Source organism: Adelges cooleyi, unplaced genomic scaffold, assembly GCF_023614345.1.
Source record: "Adelges cooleyi isolate 19-005CV unplaced genomic scaffold, UGA_ACOO_1.1 ACOO_flye_CR_arks_rails_tigmint_CR_PRNA_108, whole genome shotgun sequence".
Classification (NCBI taxonomy): Eukaryota; Metazoa; Arthropoda; class Insecta; order Hemiptera; family Adelgidae; genus Adelges; species Adelges cooleyi.
Genome location: NW_026095761.1, coordinates 1,559,202 through 1,580,064, shown reverse-complemented (window position 1 = coordinate 1,580,064; position 20,863 = coordinate 1,559,202). Strand labels below are relative to the sequence as shown.

Below are 20,863 nucleotides of genomic sequence, written 5' to 3'. Positions count from 1 at the left end.
AAAAGAGTACTTTAGCGATGTCGTATATAATTTAAAATGTGTTTTCGCCACTTCGCAGTGTAGTGGACGCGGGACGCCTATATCAGGTTATCTCTAAAATAACTATCTAAAGAATCATCACTCTATGGTTATATATTTATATTTTTTTATTATAATATATATAACATAATACATAATCGTTAAAAAATAAATCATAACATTAAACTAAAACACAAATTTACTAAATCTGAATAATACTATTTAGCTAAGATAATTATTACATATAATATGGTATTAACGTTGTCAATGGCCGTTTTTGCCTTTGGTCGCCATGGAAGATGGGACTCGAGTCTCGCTTAGGTTACTGCTTTCCACCGAAGCGTCCTCGTTGTTATAGTATTCCGAGCTGAAGCCACTTCGGCCTTCCGCTTCGCTAACGTCGCTCTCGTCGTCGGTGGCCTGCGGCTCCTGTTCGGCGGGACCGGCGGTCTCCTGTTCTGGGCTGTCGGTGTAGGGCGCCGCCGACGACGAGGTCGACGATAACCGTGGCGGTAGGATTTCACTTCCGTCCCGACCGTACCGCCGATGGTAACCGGGATTCTCGCCGAAGTCGCTGCCGGGTTCGGGCAAATACCCGCCTCCTCCGCCGCCGTGACCCAGATCACCGCCGCCGTCGGACGTCCCGTGGTCGCGAGTTTTGTATTTGATGAAGTACACTTCGGGCTTGAGCGGCTGCGTAACGGGCGGCGCGGGTATGTGTATGGGCGGCGCCTCTTCCGGTTTCGGGTGCAGCACGTAAATGAGCGTCTTGTCCAAGTGTTGCGGCGGTGGCGGTATGATGGGCGCGGTGGGTGCCGGCGGCGTGGGCGCCTTGATGAATACTATCTGATAGTTTTTCTTGGGCGGTACGTTGGGCACGATCACACGCTGTTTGCGGGGCGGCTCGTCATCGGGTGGCGCCACGTGCACGTAGATTGACTTGTGTATGATGGGCTGCTGGGCCGGCGTGTAGTCGTAACCGCCACCGCCGCCGCCGCCGCCGCCTGAAGAATACCCGGAATTTCCGCTTCCCGACGAAAAACTGGAATGGCCACTTCCCGAAGAGTAACCCGGACTGCCACTACCCGATGAATAGCTCGGGTTGCCGCTGCCAGACGAGTAACCCGAGTTGCCGCTACTCGAAGAGTAACCCGAATTGCCGACGCCACTTGTGTAACCGCTGGACGGTGGCGTGTCGCGGCCAAAACCGGTGGTGTCGAAGGGCGAGGAGCTAGAACCGCCGGACCCGGTGGAAAACGGAGACGGCGCGGACGGCGACGGTGGCGAACGGAACGGTCCCGGCGACGGCACGAAATCGGTAAACCCGGTAGAGTCGAAGCTTATGCTTCCTCCCGTTCCGCCTCCCGCCTGCTGGTAACTCTCGGACTGTTCGTTGTAAGTGCCCGACGACGATGGGCCGAATCCAAACGGGTCCCCGGCGGTTCGGCCTTCATGCGGGTGTTGTTGGATCTGACGTTGCTGCTGTTGCTGTTGGTGCTGCCGCTGCTGCTGTTGCGGCTTCCTTGTGTAGTACGGGTTTCCGCCGCCCAACAGCTCCCGCCCTATGTCGGCGGAGGTCGGCACGATGAACCGTTTCAAAAGGCCTCTGCTGTGGTCCTGGGTCGCCTTTTGGGTGCCGTCATCTTGGCGCGGCGAGGCGTTTTTGCTTGCCGTCTCTTCGTACGAAGACGACTCGGACGGTTCGGCCTCTTCCACAGACGACGCCCATCCGCTTACAACGCACAACGTCGTGATACATAAAACTAGCTGTTAACAAAACGATTACACGATTACATAAGTCAAATTTAATACTTGTTAACCCGACCTGATCTAACCAAAACAACATTGAACTCAAACGTTATGGATGAACACATTGTGTAATAGAACGAGTTAGATAATTTTCCGATTAATATTTTACATTAAAAACTTTCGTTTCGGTGGTTCCTGTGTTCGTGATAACACAAACTAATTACAATAAACAAAATTGCCAACTTGCGATATGACATAAAGTTACCATGCGCCATTTGACATCATGCAACTCTTTACACTATAGGTACTACTGTTTTACCATAACTCTATATTGAAACGCACGATAAGGCTCGTGGCTTATTGTTCTGTGTTCATAACTGCAATGTCTGAAATGAAATGACCGCCGACGTCGACTCCAAAATACGTTTGTTCGTTGAAAGTTCACCCAGTAGCCCACCCTCGGGTACAACCCGGTCAGGTTAGGGCCCTTAAACTTTTAATAAACAAAGTTCGTTTATTATTGTAGAGCTGCCACGTATATTTGAACACGACAACATTTATTTTTGTTTTTTCTATCAACCAAACTGAAACGAGCAGACGGATGAGATCAAAAGAGTTCCTGGTGTCACATTCTGTTTGGTACAAAAGATATTACAAAGCAGGTAAGACAAAAAAGTTTGATCTGTCGATAACACAAAGTCGCGTCGGCAGGTACATCTGGCATTTTACATGGACGATCAATTATCATTTATTTGTTTTTGTTTCGACAACGAGTTACGCGTTCACCGTAAACAACGTACCTAACATAATATATTTTTTACAAATTGATCGATTTCGGTTACCGCGGATAGTTAATGTTATTCGATTAAAAAGGGAAACCCGTACGTGACTTCGACGACCCACACTATCTGATTCGCATTTCGCTCTCGCTGTGAATAATACGAGATATTTTTATACACTGCAAGAGTTATCGTTTTAACCCTTACAAATTGCATCATAATAATTATACTCTACATGCGTTTACGTTACAACGGTTTTTAGTTGACAACATTTCAATGTGTTATATTTTAAAGTATTGTAAAATTAATTAGTATTGTATGCTCACTATTGTATTATACTAGCCCTTATTCTACAGTGTAACATTTAGCCAACAGAGTTCGGATTACTGTAGAAGATTAAGTACAAGGCTCAACAATAATAACTAGCGAATCTGAATGGACGAATTTGATCATATTAGCCGTATAGCAGGTTGTGTTCGAGTCCATTAGTCAGTTGGTATTTTTAGTACGGTTTTATATAAAACATTGTATGCATATTGAGCATTTTTTTAAATGCAATTAAAATCAGATATTATGGTCCAAATTCACGAAAATTTAAAATTGTGTCATAAAATATCGTCTAAATTTAATTTTTAATATAAATTCATGACAGAAAGCGTGACCTTATATAAACTAGTGAAATTATAAAATTAACTTTTTCGCAAGAATTTAGGCGAATACTAAAAATTAAGTTAATTATAACTTCATAAATACATTTTTTTTTTTTAATTTTCGTCAACATGAATTAAACAGTTAAATTAAAAAAAAATAAGTAGTTTAACGCAAACACTAATAATAGGTAGTTTTCAAATTAACTATACCTAATTAATATTTTTATTTTAAAACCCCATTTATTTTTTTTAATTAAATGAAAAACTAAGGTTAAACTAATGTTTTTGAATCAACGTCATTCGAATTATCATATAATTTAGCATACATTTTGTTTACCTTACAATTTCATATAAGTCATTTGTCCGGTCATATTATTTATTTAACGGAGGATTAGACACAAATTTCTACCATAACTTGGACATATTGTATTATTACATATAATACATCAAATAATTTTTTTATAAACAAATATTAATAAAAAAAAAAAATACTATTAAACTTATCGCGTCGATAGAGCTAATTTTAAAATCGTTTGTCTACCGAAATACCGAATTATGAAATCAGACCAACGCATATTACCTGATGAACAGAAGCCATCACACAGTATAATGTAAATGTTTAAATAATACGTCTAATCGCTTGGGCACAAAAACTTGAGACAAATACACACAAATATACACTAACGCGATCGCACGTGATGTGACCGAACCGTGAAGTTAAAACAAAAAAGTAAAATCGCACGTCGATGAATCCCTAAGCACGTCCATTGTTAAATATCGTACAAATGGTTTCTATTCCGCGAGACCGTTTTTTAATCGATTAATGGAAACAACTGTGAATTCGATTTCACTCTTCACCTGGACAACCACTACACACGCACGATCATTCGCCCGATTATTAGAATCACAACCGCTATATTTAAACAATATATTCAATTCGTTTTCAGTGTATAACAATAAGGTAACATACTGATAGTAAGATGTACGGAGTGACGGGTGGGTCGACAGATTTCTAGAGGGATGGACGTGTAGACAGTTGGACAGATGGATAAATAACAAAAGTTCACGTGTTCGCGGCTTAGGTTTTTTGTCACTAGACAACGTTTTATTTAAGACGATTAAAACAATCGATTGCTACGTTATTTCAAAATCGGAGTAAGGCGACAAAATCAAAAATATTTTACAGGTTTTGTGCCAATTTATATATAAGGGTCGCTTTGTTGATCTAGAAAATATTCCAAACGTACAAAATGATATAAATATTTAAAGAAATCAATCGACTCCCGTCGGGCATACACTTCTATGCATTTCAATTTCGCAGTATCGCCTTAGCTTAAAAAGTAAACTGACCGTGCAGAAAAATGAACACGGTACATATATTTGTTTTGTCGGAGGGTCTTATGTACTTCACGAATTCTCGACAAACGTCAGACCCTCGGTTTTCGGAACCGTTAAAATAAAAAAGCAATACAAAACAAAAAAAACGCATCGACCTCCGACGACAAACCAACCCTGTAATGGAGTCCTTACCGAGTATAAAAACTTGACGCCCATTTGTGCCGGGTTTCACGAATAGTAGTTATTACGGTTGGCGACTTCCACCGCGTGAAACATGTCCGACTTGTAGCCACTGTTAACATAACAAAACTGAACACGAATAACGTCGGTGGACCACGCGGAGGCACCGACGGTTTTTCCTTTCGTCGGGAAAAACCGGCGGGAGTGACGGGAGAGGGGGAGCTAAAGAAGAGCACGAGACGAGAAGTGGAAAAACTTTCCAAAAAACAATCTCAAACGACACGGGATAGCGAACGTCAAACCGTTTTTAACATGGCAATTTTTAACCAACTTGTTTCCCCCCCCCCCACCCCCAATAGTCGACCAAAAAACCCATTCGATAGATTCTTTATTGCATGTGTGTATGTGTAGATAGCAAAAAAATGTATACGTATATGCGTACGACAAATATCTTACCAGCCACATTTTTCGGTTAAAATTAACCATTTAGATTATTATGACAAGGATAAGGAGGATTTGTTCGAACGTCCGGTGTGCCTGAAAAAATCGAACGGGGTGTACAAAACAAAAATCATAATTTTATTAAAAAATGTTCGATGATGATGTATTACAAAAAATAAATAATAATAATAGCTCTAGTAGCATCACGTCTCTATTGTATAATAAGTAGATACGTTTAAATATTCGTTTTTATCTTTTAGCACTACGGGAATACTGGAAAAATTCGCACGGCTCATTTTAATATACACCTTAGCTGTTATCTAATATAGTAATACAATAATGTTATTTGATGTTGATTTATCATGTACAGCGTACAAACTTGCTTATTGGTATTTGGCCACGGAAAAATCATATTTTATTGTCGCTTATGAGTTTTCAAATTTAGCCTCTTCACGTCGATGTGCCACCGACATAATAATTTAATATTTTGACCTTATATATGTATACCGTGACTGATCTATCTTGTTGTTTTCTTCTCACAGGTACGGAATAATTAATAGAATAGCTCACTTCGATAGCAGCTGCTGTTCGCCGGGTAAATTAATAAAAACAAATTAAAAGTTATTGGGTGCGAATAGCGTGGACTTTTATTTTTTGCATCGATATTGTTGTGTAAAACTAACGAGCTTATAGAGTATGTGCATTTCATGGGGGTCAGGTGGTAATGAGCGCATGCAATCGAATTCCACGCCGGTCTATTGTATTAATAGACTCAAATAGTTTATACTTAATAGTTTTTTTTTTTAATTTCCCAACACGATCCGTAGATCTATACGTTAACGTTGAGATGCGGAGATATTTTGCATAGTTTTTTTTCTCAGGTTTTGCTTGCCGTCGTGACCCGGACGAAATTCGTCTATAATATCATTTTTTTATTATTTTTTTTTTTTTTTAATGGTGACAAGGGTAAAACTATTTGCAGTCTAAGACAAAGCCATTGCATGGTCACTGCCCCGTCTCAATAACGACGTCCCCGTGGACGGCCGGCTCGGGTCGATATAATGATGTTATATACCGCCCAGACGTTCCAGAAGTCGGTTCAACGAAATAATTACACCCACAAAGGTCGTCTAATTGATAAAACCTCCGTCCTATCTTGTGTGTGTGTGTGTGTATTTGTGATTCATGTTAATTCGTTAAAACACTATTACCGCCGGCTAAGGCGTCTGCGTGCAATGGCACGAGTCCAAAATATGTCAGAGAGCGCACGCACAAACACACCAGCACACATACTTACGCCCTTCATCCCTCGGTAGTCGTTTTCAAAGTTTACCGAATTTGTTCTCCTCCGCTCCGGCGGGTTTCCATCCAAATAATAATTTCGCACAAGAATGTGAGATTCCTACGACGGCCATGGCAGACAGGACGCGGTGTAATAATAAAAGAATTACAATAATCATTCTTTTAGTAAATTCTTTTTTTTTCGAATCAATTTTATTCGCCTTAAATTAAAATAATATAATAATAAATGATCGTTATAATTTGTATTTATGGAAGAAACAGAGCGGATGTACATATGTAGTTCCATGTTTGTTTCTTCACCAAATAACTACTTAGTACTTGATAATAATTATACGAGGGAGCGGTCTCTTGTTGACTTGTCAGCTTCACATAGACATTGCAATTACTGTAACTTTGGTTGAAAAACCGAGAGACACCCATATTATGTGCTTATACAATGAACATTTAAACTGTAAATCGTCAAACCTGAAATTAACTTAAAGGCGTGGTGTAGTCTGTCGGGCTAGTCGTAGCTTGCCACACTTTGATTCATAACAATTTATATAGCTACTAATAAAAAGTAAGAGCTTAGGCAAATTAATGCGAATTATATTTTATCAAAGGTTAATCGTCAAATATTTAGTTCTCAAAATTAGTTCTGAATTTTATTTAAATGTCATATTTAATAATATCAGTTACCTGTTACTGTCTAATGTATTTAATATTCATAAAAAAACAATTCTGTACATTTTTTTTCATCTAAATACACATCACACTCTATTATTCTGTTCTGTTGTTCATTCGATTTTGTTTTTCAACCAAACGGGATCAATATTAAAAATAAAAGCAAAACCCACCCGGCGCTCGCTTTCGTTGTGTATCAAAGTCTGTAATCTTTCAAACCTCAAAACACACTCATATTGCAAAAGTAGTATTGTGTTCGTGACACTGTTGTATGTACTTTTTTAAACTTCAGTTCGAATTGTAGTACGATATTTTGTAACCAGGTTCCCCAAAGGTTAAAGTTTTTGAAATTATTTTATGTTTGAATCCGAACAAGATTAATCGTTTGAGCCGAAAAATGACAACAACTGAAGTAGAAAAAATTGACCTTTTGAATTGTCTTACGAAACCGATGTATCTATGAAATATTTTAAACGCAATATAACAAATAACTTCCGACTCAATGATAATTCAATAGCATCAGTTACTTAATAAAAAGGAATATTTAAAACGAATAGGATCACGGTAGTCAGTAGTTATTAAAAAGTTTAAAAATGTAATTCTAATCCATAGTCAAAGAATAAATAAATAAGTGTACAAATCATAGTGGTTAGTAATGATTTTTTAACTGTTTGATCGTGTAATTAGACGTACCTTTTGAGTTTTGGGGACATTTTCTGGCCCAAAAAAAACAATTAATAATCATTGGTATGTATCTACTAATACTCTTTCAAAAATTCAGCATGTATAGCTGACTCCATCAAATGTAAGAAATATTGTAATACGTTTTTTTACATAAAACAAAATTATATTTTTTTACTTTGTTTGTTATAGGGAAACGTGTGTTCATATTCGGAAGAATTTAATTCCGGTAAGTACCTACTACATTTGTTAATGTACTAGTACTGTTGATTATTTTCCTTGGAAATTGCTCACCGTTGCTGGAAACCTAATACTATTAAGTATACCGACGACGTTCAAAATGCACCAAGATGGCAATATGTCACCGTAATAAGTAATTAATTAAAATAACGGACACCAACGCAAGGTAGAGATGGACCTATGCAATATATCGAAGCACAGAGGTCATACTCCTCGATCATTAATCTCGTCGTTCTTTCCAGCAACGGTGTGTGCCAAGTTTAGCATAAAAACCATCGGCACACATATTTTAACTCTTATCTCCAAATTACAAATCGAATACACTGAAATCTTTAAGTGGCTAGACCCTTTTTATGATCACAACACATTACTTGGATACATATACTTATAGTTATCATGCTAATAAATTAAACTTACATATATTCATAGTACATTGTTTGGGGAAGTGGAAATAGGTAACATTTCATAAAATAAAATACGAATAACAACTTTTTTTTTTTTTTAAATATTTAATTTTGACTGTTCGTGTACACACGAACATAAGATATATATTATAATGTCTTTGTGAGTCATGTTTTCTTTTCTTCCGCCCATCTAGTTAAACATGACGTTATAAGCTTAGTTATTTCACCAGCTAAACAGTACCAATAGTAAATGGGAACGATGTATAAGGCTGCCCGAACTTTTTTGTTTAGTTGTGAGTTGTTTTTAAAACTATTTTTGTTGTTATACTGTTAACATTTAATAACTCCAAACGACTGCGTTGAACATTTTGAACTAGAACAATTGCATTTTGGTTGTTTTTATTGTTGTAAACGCTTTTCTTTTTTTTCTTACATTATCATAAAATTACTATATTTTCACCTTTTTCAGTATTTTCCAGAGCTCTATAAACATTTGAAACATAAATGATAACGCATATATTTCATTCATATGTTAATTAAGAATAATTTACTGAACAATTTGTCTGGTCGATAACCCGTTTTGATTAATTCATTTTAATGTAACTAAAGTTACACATTTAGGACGAAAGGTGGAAAGCGGTTGAGAATCTAAAAATAATACTACTCTAAAATATTAGTGTAAACATTTAGTAATTTTATGATTCTGTAAGATAGCAATTAAAAGTATTTACAGTAAGAAAAATCACCAAATTGCAATTATTTAAAAAGAAAATTAATTTCTTACGACAATAGTACAACAAGAAATAAACAAAACAAATTTTGAGAATTTTTTTTTTTTTTAATTATATAATATTTCAAAGAAAAGTTGTAAACTAAATATATTTGTAAAACATATAGTAATTAAAAAACTATTATTTGTTTGTGTATTAAAAATCGGGTATGATTTATTAATAATGTTATATTTTGTCCAAAGTTTATAAAGATTTTTAGTGTTGTATAAAATATACCTGCACATAACATAATATAATATTACGAACAACATTAAATATAATAAAAACCTACTTTAAATATAAAGTTAATGAACTTTCAAAAAGTACTTAGGTAGGTAGTCAAATGACTCCGGAAATATTTGAATTTGTTTTACACTTTAAACACTTGTGATTGTAGCATTTGAAAACTATATTAAAAAACACTAACTCCTCGTTAAGTATAAGCACCCAGTCAATATTTTTCCATTACTGAACTTTGAAAAGATTTCCTCAACAAAAATAATAATAAACAATACTTAACAATAAATAAATAAACAACGTTTTCACTTTTTAGAGACTTTATGGTTTTAAAATGCTGTATAAAACTTTTTTTAAATACAAATACTGTGTACATAATATAATAACAGCTGTATTTTCCCAATTATTCTCAAAACACTTTGGGTAACAAACCAATTATGAAAGCCCTCCCCCCCTGCCGTTGCTATATTGTACAATCAATGGAATTAAAATTCTGAGACCCACCACACTTCCTAAATTAACTTTAAAAAACGTCATTGAAATGTTAGAAAAGGGAGCGTTACTCGCAACACCATACATTATTTTTTGTTTATTGCCATTAGTTATAAGTAAACATACTCACCCGGTATGAAGCATGACGTATTGTTTTGAACGATAAAAACGTCGTGAGTACTACCATTTTTTTTAACAAACGGGCTAAATTTATACATGTCAGAACACTGTAGGGTAATATGAGAAAAAAGTGGTCAGAACTTTATAAAACTGAAACTTGAAAAATGGTCAAGCATATTGATAAGTGTACACTGTACAGCCGACATCAAAACTTAATATGAAATATTTTAGAAGGATAAATAACATAGTTTCTTTAAAAAATACCGTTATTTATTATCACTAACAACGATGTATAAAGATCGGGGGATATACAACATTTAAGGAACACTTAATTGTCTGACAAGCACTGACGTCTGATTTAAGCAATAATATAGAATAATTAAAAAATATAAGGTTCGCTTACATTTCAGGAAAAATGTTACATATAATGTACAAAATTTCAGGTTTTTTAAACAAATATTACTTTTTAACACTACTTATTAGCTGTTATTTATAAAAAAAATGAATGGCTTTTATTACCATAACTTCATCCGACTTACCATGATGATTTGATCTATACAGCTACCTGTATGTAAATATGCGATCACGAACCTTCCAAGATTTAACCTTATAAATATATAAAATAATGTAATATGCTGCACGATCATGTCATTATTTTTTAAATAAAATAGATAAAAAATTATTAAAAATAAAACGTTCAGTTTATTTTTTTATCAGAGTGAATTTTAACGCCACGAAGCGAACACGGATGTAAATCACATCCGGGATTATAAAGGCTTTATATATACAACGAGAATCTTAATTTTCACCCCCGAAAGGTACGAGACATAATGTTGTGAATATTATAAAGTTACACAGAATTATAAGCAAGTTAGTCATACTAACTCGGCAGGCTTTATATTAAGCAATTAATTTAAATAAGTACGGCTATGACAATGAAAAGAACTCGGATTAACAAATTAGAATTTATTAGCATTATACTTGTTTATTCATCTCGTTAAGTCACGGTACGGACAACATTAAAGCATAATTCAGAGATAATATGTCATTTTTAATTTACTTTACTCAGGGCCGCGCCTCTTCATTTTTCATCTTCGCAGTGCTCGACTTTAGCCCGCTGTACAGCTATCAGTGTTAGAAACAAAAACTACAGTAAAAAAAAAGCTTAGTATTTTTGTTTTTTAATGCGTGCTTTAAGCTAGGCAACTAAACAATCATACATGATACTTAGTTTTAAGGTATTGGCATTGCGTCCCATCGGGTCGGAAATATTGTAAGGATAAAAGTTTCGGCAAACCGAACAGGATTAGCGTTTGGTAGATATAACAATGATGGATTAGAGGAAAGATAAAAAAAAAATAACAAAAAAACGCGTACTAAGTAAACTTTTGGAAAACTGGTATATTCCCAACAGAGACATAATCAGTCCAGTTTTATTTTTGGCATACATTTAGCTTAGGTTAAGTTAGATCCTAGTAGTAACTGTTTTGCTTTATCTAGTATTTCGTATATTTATTAAATGTAATAAGTATATTTTATTGTTTGTAAACAATTTTCAAATCGCAAAACCGATGTGGACTGTTTCGTAGTACTATACCCAAAGTTCTTGAGACATCAGTAATAATTCTAAATTACATACATTGATCACCACTACATTTATATTGTTGGTCTTATCTCTGAAGTATCAGTAGGATAAAGTAGTTCCAATAACCTTTCTAAAAAAAATCATATAAGCGAGAATAGATTAAGATTGTTTTAGCGCGTTATGAGTAGAGAATATTAAAAATCAATAAAAATGGCCATTAAGAGTATAAGAACCGCAAAAAAAAAATAGTTCAGATGTGAGACTGATATTGCTAGTTGTGTGTAAAGAATAATGAAGATGTTTTAGAAGATAAGTTAACGACTAATGTCTTCTAATAATCGGAACTAGAAATAATAAAAATTACATATCTTACTATGGATCTTGAAATTTTATTTTATTTTACAAGCACCCGCTTACTATATATATATATATTTTTTTTTTTTTGTAATAAAATAATAGGTGTGTGTCGTTCGTTACGGCACTGGACGTGTAAGTATTTCTGAAAAAACATATAATTTTATTTTCTTTAAGTTATAACTCATAATCTCTAAAGTATTTTCTACTACGAAAATATTATATCATTGACTGCATATATTTTATAGGTACCGCGTTGTTTGACGGCTTGTTATTAAATTATTCCTTTGGTGTTCTTATATAAATCTGTGTTGGAACACACACGGCCGGCCGCGAAGTGTCCCATCAAAACGAATGGTGTTACTAATACATATTTTCGCTTGTAAATACATACGTAATATTATACCACAAGTTAAAGAACGAAAAAATCGGCAAAAAAAAAAAAAAAATCACTTAGCATACGATCGGCCGGTATACAACAACGAGCTTCTCTTGTAATATCTACAAATTGAATTTATTGCGTACAATAATAATGATAAAATGAAAACAACATCGTGCAACAATGCCAACCCGTTTATATTCACAAAACGATCATCGACCGTGTCTAATCGCTTCATAGGTATCTCATAATATTTCTGTATCATTGTTAACAGACGCCCGAATTATATCCAACGGAGTCAAAGAAATTCGGAAACTGACGACTGTTACGCCAAGGCACAACCGACCGATTGCTTAATAATCACACGGGATGTCTATCACACGCCGTACGGCCCACCTGAACAATATTTTGTTCTGCTTCCTGTTTTCGTGACACACATTCGATGTAATAAAAAATACAAATTGTTACTTAAACTTTGCATGCTGTGCATTATTTTTGCGCATAATATTATAGGATTTACCACGACAAAGCATTTGTCGTGGTTTTTATCATAGTCGTCATGTCAAGCCAAAGTCAATTGCAACGTTAAAAGTCAGTTTAACGTGGCAAAAATGCGACCGGCTCTGGTCCGAATGCATGATTCCACCGAATCGTACAGAAATAACTCAACCTAACCTAAAACATTTTTTTTTGCCGGCACGTCTATAGAACAAAAAATAAATTATTCAGAATAGATACTCAGCAGAATGAAACGTTGGAAAACCTTATTTCTTTACCTCCATAACCGAGAGTAAACCCTTACCGATTTTTCTATGTACTTTCATCAGCAATACATTTTAAAATAATTGCGAGAAATTGTTTTGTAACATCTTTATTGGGCTCGTTACTGCCAAGTTATATTCCTTTATTTACTTTTAACGTTCCTCGAAACAGGATTATTTTAATGCGTATTGCGTAGAAATCACAATATCATTGTCAATTTTTGTTTTATTACTTTGAACTGTGATAGGATTTTTAACAGCTACCCACAGATGCGCATAAAATCGTTTTGTTATCACTGTTGAATATATAAATTATAGGTACCACTGAATGGGAGTGGCTGTCTCAACCCTAACTGGTAATATATGCTATTGTTATAGACTATACTGAGCGTTCAAACTTCTTAGTTCTTACTTTGCTGGTTTTGTACTTAGCAGATTTCATATTATACTTACTGCTTTTGAAACTTCTTATGGCACACGCACAGAAAACAATAATTATAACATATTGTTTAAACCTTTCTATTTGAATTACATTGGTATTTTTTAAATTATATTTTTTATAAATAAAAGCGACCCAGTCTCCTGTGCCTAAGGGAAAAAGTTTTGTTACTCAAAAATGAAGCGTAAAAAAAAAAATTATTCAAGAATACATTTCGATTAAAATAGCTATAAAGGGTAAATTTTATTTTCTGATGCTCGTCCAGTGCTTCTTGGTAATCTAATTTTACGATGAAGTCATCTGTCGTAGTTAATTTAAGTTTGTTTTTAATGCGTAACAGAATCGTGAAGTTACACAATAATAATTGTACCGAAGACTATAAAGAGAGTAATATAACTATAACACTAAAGAAGACTTCAACTATTTGTACACTATAGTATTTTGCTTTCACTGTAGAACAATGCATTGAAACCAATTTGTACACATGCCTAATTGTTAATACAATTCAATTAAATAAGATATATTATCATGACTGTCTTTTTAGTTTTCAATGATAATAAGAACAAATAAAGTGATATTGTTTTGACCAGAAGAACTGATACAGCTGTAATAAAAACTATGCCAACATTTGTAAAATTTCGTCTAACAAATTTCAAACAATTTTAATAATATTTTACCAAACGTAAGCTACGGAAAATGTTTACACTGACGCAGCTGTTGAACTAACTAAACATGTGCAATGTCATTCTTGCATTGTGAATTTATTTAGAAATATCATCTTATGCAATTATGGTCACCGTCATACTTGATATACCTATAATCAAATAAACCGTATAATAGTACTATTACTAAATAGCTTAAAGTCTTTAAATTAAATTTAAAAATCTAATATTACTTTAGATGATCATAACAAAAGAACTGGTGTGTGTATATATATAAAATATACATATTTGTTCAATTTGTATACACTGCTTTTCTTTGATGAAAATTATCAAGAATGATAAAAACATTGTGTATACATATTAAATGTACTTATTATTGGGTAATAACAATTTTTCTGAAAACCTATACCATAACAATGGTAATGATCTTATGAGAGCCAAAATTGTTTGATGTAACGAAAGTTTTATTTAGGGTTTACGGATGAATGAGTTGTTAATGATAATATTATATAGTTTTTCCCGTTTCTTAATGACATTGATGGAACACTGTCTGAAGCAAACTCGGCATGAACACTTAGAAAAAAACATTTGCAAAGCAACCGATTATCATAGTTTTTTCTGTATACTGTCAAAAAATTGTTAGATCTTTCCTTGAATGCCACACAACCTTCGCGTAATTAAAATTATAGTTTTTGATCTTTCACATTTTGTCATCTCCATAATCTTAATGTAAGAACCCCAACGCACTAGATATTATTATTTATTTAATTCTCAACTATATTATTAATATAGAATAAACTGCAAATGATTTAACGTCGCACGTTTTTTTTACTATTATACTACCTCTGTATAACATAATATAATTTTACACGAAAGCTGAAAAATATACAAAGTAAAAGATAAGTTTAAAACTTGTGTGATGCTATAAAACAAGTAATCGCAGTTACGCAGAAGAATTGAATGTGGTCGGATAACGTGAAAAGAGACAACAGGTGCGCTTGTGATAAAAATGTCTTTTAAAGTAAAAGAAAAATATGTATAAAACCAGTAATATATGAAAATGAATGTCGGGCATTAAATCTAAGAGGATTGGACAGGAAATGGCACCAGCCGAAATGAGGATGCAAATATATGTGAATGTGATGAAACTGCTTTGAATAAAAATTCGCACAAAAAACAATTTAAGTGGTCCTATAACAGTACAATTATGAAAGCTAGGCTGAAATTATTTGAGCATGATAAAAATGCAAGACAAATGACATTATAGTCAAAAAAGGAAAGTGACACCTAATAATCAATACAAAGAAGTAACGGTACTAATAGACTAAAGGCTAAGTAGATAGATATTATCATTAGAATCGCAGTAATGTGTACACAGTATATGGATAGATAAGTATAGAGTAGGGTGTCCTCAAGGGGAACGAAGCGGGAAGACGTTCCTTCTTATAGCTTTTACAAACATAAATTCTAAAAATATAATCAAAGTTCTAAAAAAATATACAAGAATCTAGTTGGATGAATCTAGAGATAATTTGCAAAAGAAAATTAAAGTATAAAAATTTTCTGAATTTCTGAAAATGTTTAAGAACATCCTGTTTTATTATTTTATTTGAAAATATTCACCCCTGTAATAAAAATCATTAATAGTTCCGAAACTATAAATTTTAGAATATATATGATTGTATCAATTAAAATGTTCTTTCGATAAAAAATAAGTATTCTTTGAAGTACAAATGTGATTTTAAAACCAAAAGATTATAGTTATAAAATCAAAAATTATGCAACGTGCCAAAATCTCCAGCATACTTAGTAGTAACCACTGAAAATGTGTTATGCATTAATAATTAACTAGAATAAAAGTAAAGCCAAATAGTTGGAGGAGCATCTAAAGCCCCTTATGAAAAAATCACTATTAAAATGAAGACCATTTTGTTTGAAAAGGGTTAGCCCCCTCGACCTCTTCGAACTTGATCTAGTGACGCCCTTGGTGTGAGATAAGACAAAGACTATAATTATTGTTAAACGTTTCCATAGTATATTTTCATGTATTTGCGATTTGTAATCTTAGTACAGTTTTTCATATTAGAGTATTGACAGAATGTCTTCTTGAACCTATCGAATAAAATAAAAACCCACGAGCGCTACGCTGTTTGTTTGATGGCTACAAAATAATTTTGCTTGGTCACTGAAAAATAATATCTCAGATAAGTGTGAGTGAGTCATACAATTAGCTACCTAATACTAGCAATAACATTGTCTAAGAAAAAGTAGATGGCAGAGCAAAATGGTTCGTTATTGCGTTTGCTTTTTGTGGAAACCAGGCGGAAGTGTTCCGATGCCCCTTCACTGTTATACTGTGACTGATGTTTTGACCAGTTTATGAACACAGCGTTATGACATATATATGTCACATATTGTGATACACTTACTGCAATAAGAAAACCGGGATTGCTGTGTATACAACACTGTTGTTGCGTGGATGTAAACTGAATTTTCTCCAATTGAATACACGAAAAAATTTCGTTTTCCTGACGTAATAATCACAAAAAAATATTTATATATATATTATTTATTTAATAATTAAGTCACACTTATAAATACAAATATTTTATAAACAGTGTACGTTAAAGTAACAACGTTTAAAAAGTTACTATAAACAAGATGAGTAGGTATTTGTAAATATGATATGCAAGTACCTGTATTATTTAATAAATGTGGTTTTTCTTTAATATAATAATATACAAAAAAACTATGCGCGGCTTTGTTAAACACATGAATAAAGGGGATGTTTATTTTTTTAAAGTTTATTAATATTAAACTATCTGTTATACTATGTTATTATGACAGCAAAAATATAAACCTATTATTATCATTATAATATTTCCCTGGTATTCAAATTCCAGTATGGTTTTCTCATTTTAACCGTTAATATCCCATTCTTTTTTGATGCGTTAGAGAGGTTTCGTTCTAGAAATTCACAAAGATGTCTACCCAAATACTGCGAAAATTGCTAACAAAGTCGTGTGATTTTCACATAAGCACGTAAATAATGGCAAACACATTCAAAAATGTTTCGGTGCATAAATATTTAAGATAGCGCGCACCGCTACAAATACAAAATCACGACTACGCGGTATCAAAACTGGTTAAGTTCCGCTACGAAATGGTCGCAAAATCAATACTTCGTTTGGTATTACAAACACGTACACAAGATATGTGATAATTTCATATCTCTCTAAAAGTATTTGGATAAAAAGAAATCTTCGTTATTTTGGTTGGGGGAGGAGGGTGTGTTGAGACTTGAGAGTATCATTGGCCTACACCTAACCCTAATCCCCAAAGCGGAAATATCTGAATAGCGACCGTGACATTAGCTGCGTGTTTACTTTATAAATATTTTCTTGTTATGTATTTTTGATAAGTAAATTTTGAAGTATTCCATTGGTACTGAAAACAAGAGAGCAGCAGTGTTTAAAATCAACAAGTTCGAATCAGATGTTTGATTGTGATTTAATCTAGCAGAATTGACCTTGTAATTCGAACTCTCTATTTGTGCTATGTCACGCAAGTCGCCCCTAAAATTAGCATTTCATCTGGAGACGTTTAAATCCGGCCTAAATTTCTCTGTAAACCCTAACGCAAGAAATCCACAACTGTAAAAACATCAAATTTTTTTTTTTTTACCCCCCTCTCAACTTGGTTTTTTTGATAACAACATTTGAAACTTAAATGGTAACGCGTACATATTTTATTAACTTTTTAAATTGAGAATAATGTACTGAAAAATTTTACTGGTCGATAACCAGTTTCGGATAACTATTTTTGAAGTTACTGAAGTTTCAAGTTTTTGGTAGGAGGAAAGGTGGAATGTAGTATTATTTTTATCTGCGCGCATTTCCCAATCGTACTTTCCCTCCCATCCTAACTTTAAAGCTCTTATAACTTTAAAAATAGTTATCCGAAACTGGTTATTGACCAGACAAAATGTTTATAGTATATTATTCTCAATTTAAAAAGTTACTAAAATATATACGTTACCATAAGTTTGAAAAGTTGCTATCAAAAAAACTAAGTTGGGAGGGGGGTAAAAACAAACAAAAATGTGAAAAATTATGAAAAAAAAAATTGTATTTCTTATTAAACCCTATGAGATATTGAGTGGCTCATGATAAAAAAAATCGTCCTGTATATACGATCCCACAATTTAAGCGGTTTTTCAACCTTAAAAAACGGGCAGGCGTACGATTTTCAACGAGGCACTTACAAGGGTCTATCAGAATAAAACAAATTATATATAAAACAAATACACTGCAAACATATCCATATTATTATTATTATTGTTGTTTACATTTCGATACGAATTTGCCGTTATATATTTCCTAAATTGAAATTGCTTTTGGGTTTTGCGTTTCGACGAAGACTACGAAGATTAATTATTATATACATAAATATATTAATATACATAAATTGGACTTCGTATTATCTTATATGTCGGAAATATAATAATTGTAACGGTGTACGCGAAAATTTCCCATTTCACGTTGGTTCTGCGCAGAATTATCCATAATTAATTATTATAATTTATTTAGAATATTATTATATTTGTATATATATATTGAATATAGCTTATTTAATATATATATATATATATGTATATGTATATGTATAAATGTTATTGGAAAAAATAAAAAACGGGATTTTCTGTTCCACACGTACGGGTTGTGAAACTAAATAAAATTATAAAAAAAAAGTACTTGGGAATACACGCGTTTATAGTATAATATAGTTTTTCCCTGTTCGATTCAGTCACGTAGAAAGTGGAACGAATAATTTTCATTCGCGGTGGGGTCGCAGACTTTTGCTACCTGCTTATATGCTTCTATGTGTCTGTGTGTGGTTTTTTTATTTAGCTTCTTTTTTTTCTTATACATTCATACAAATTTTCTCCGCGACACTAAAAGTCATATATATATATGTATATATAATGGGAAAAGTGTACGGCGGCGCTAGGTTGGTGTATAGATATATTTTTGTTGGTGTCGAATTTGCACTACATTAACACGTACTGGTACACTACTAGACCGTATGCTCCTAATCTCTAAAAAAAAAAACCCTAATACAATTAATCATGACACGTTCAGAAAAAAAAAGTAATTGAAAAATAATTTACAGTTTTACAAAAGATTAACCGCACCCGCCTCGCGTAAATTGTCCTCATTCAAAGGTGTGTTAGAAATTTAAATAGCGGCGAAAATATTCACATACTTATGTGCTCATAGATATGGGTGCTTGGCGCAGATGTGTGATGTATGATAGTTGATACACATAGATATGTACTCATACAGATGGATAATATGAGGGAGGCTTGTTTATTAAACAAAAAGAAACAGGCATTATATGATAATAAATGCATAAACTACGTTGTTTGTTAAATTGTCAAATTGAATAAATTTGATAGGCATGTAATAAAATCTAGACACAATCAATTTCCCTCCAATGTCTATGGTTTGGAAAAATTATTTTCCTAACTCGCGCAATACTATTCTGTTGTGTGACCTATGACATGGGGGGAGCCAAGCGAGTAATTTTATAAAAAAAACAAACGTGTTTACCATTCGAATAAAACGACGGATATCAGACGGTATACAGTTCTATAGAAACAGAAATCATAGCGGAGCTGCTGTACTATTGCTGGACTAACGATACCGTCGCAAGGGAGGCAAAGGGATAAGGGTTAACCCGCGCATGCCGTGTGCACGTCAACGGTAGATAAAATACGTAGTTAGCAATAATAATTGTCAGGCTTTTTGTGATCAAAACTTATAGAGCATAGTTTTTTTGAACACTTGGAATTCCGAAAACCTTAAATCGCGAGTATTTTGAGGTAAACGCTATAGTGCCGATTTCGCGGTTTGTTGATTTTCGCGAACTGTGAAGGATTACCAAACAGAACGCGGTGTATTCTTTCGAAATACATCATCAAGAGTAGGTCGTGACCGAGTGATATCGGCTGTAGTTGATGTGTTAAAAGGGTCTTTTAAAACGTCTACGTGACGGATATTTAACGCGGATACAATAGGGGAAAAACCGGAAGACGAGTTTTGAGTAATTGTTTTCTTGTTATTGGATCTCGGTGGTTAACGATCCGCGAAATTTGCCTATTTGGAAGTGTATAAAACGTTTTTTTTTTTTTTTTTAAACACTGTCTTGTCTTTCCCGACTCGTCCGTGAACTGTCAGTGTTTTGGGGATTTCGTCAAAACTAAACCGAACAATTATTATTATATCAGTCGTGTTTATAACGAAAAATGTATTGTATTTATACGAAATGCCGAGAACACCGTTACATAAGATCTTTATTGAAGAAACACGGGTTACCACGAGACAATGAAAAAACCAAAAGTATTGTGTTACAATATACGTCTGGTCACGCATCCCTATTTAATAGAAATTTAAAATTACTTCCAAATTCTAATATTGTAAACACTATACCAATCAATGAATACTTGTTATATTATGTACCTGTTATTCAGATATTATACAGACTGTATATACGTTACTTGATATGGAATAAATTAATACTCACGACATTAACGATGAGTATATTAGTTAAGAGTGAT

General features: G+C 33.7%; 2 protein-coding genes across 3 annotated transcripts in view; one reads left to right on the top strand and one right to left on the bottom strand.

Annotated features, from left to right (window-relative positions):
• Positions 1-20,863, top strand: part of LOC126847414 (somatostatin receptor type 5-like) — a 152,447-nt gene that overhangs the window by 93,304 nt on the left and 38,280 nt on the right. The window contains exon 4 of one of the 2 annotated variants that reach the window (XM_050587625.1): positions 7,994-8,030. The exons of the other annotated variant lie outside the window; for it this stretch is intronic. The gene's annotated coding sequence lies outside the window, so the exon portion shown is untranslated. The remainder of the gene's footprint in view (positions 1-7,993; positions 8,031-20,863) is intronic. 2 annotated transcript variants of the gene reach the window in all.
• LOC126847413 (dermokine-like) lies at positions 217-4,836 on the bottom strand. Its single transcript, XM_050587624.1, has 2 exons — positions 4,727-4,836; positions 217-1,785 (listed from the first exon to the last, which is right to left on the bottom strand). Exons 1-2 carry the CDS (start codon positions 4,748-4,750, stop codon positions 283-285), a joined length of 1,527 nt encoding a protein of 508 aa, XP_050443581.1. The 5' UTR covers positions 4,751-4,836; the 3' UTR covers positions 217-282.

Excerpts from the sequence above, each read along its gene's own strand:
- LOC126847413 (XM_050587624.1), bottom strand. The coding sequence starts at position 4,750 with ATGGGCGTCAAGTTTTTATACTCG. Across the intron at positions 1,786-4,726 it reads GCGTCAAGTTTTTATACTCG|CTAGTTTTATGTATCACGAC; the intron begins GTAAGGACTCCA and ends TTTTGTTAACAG.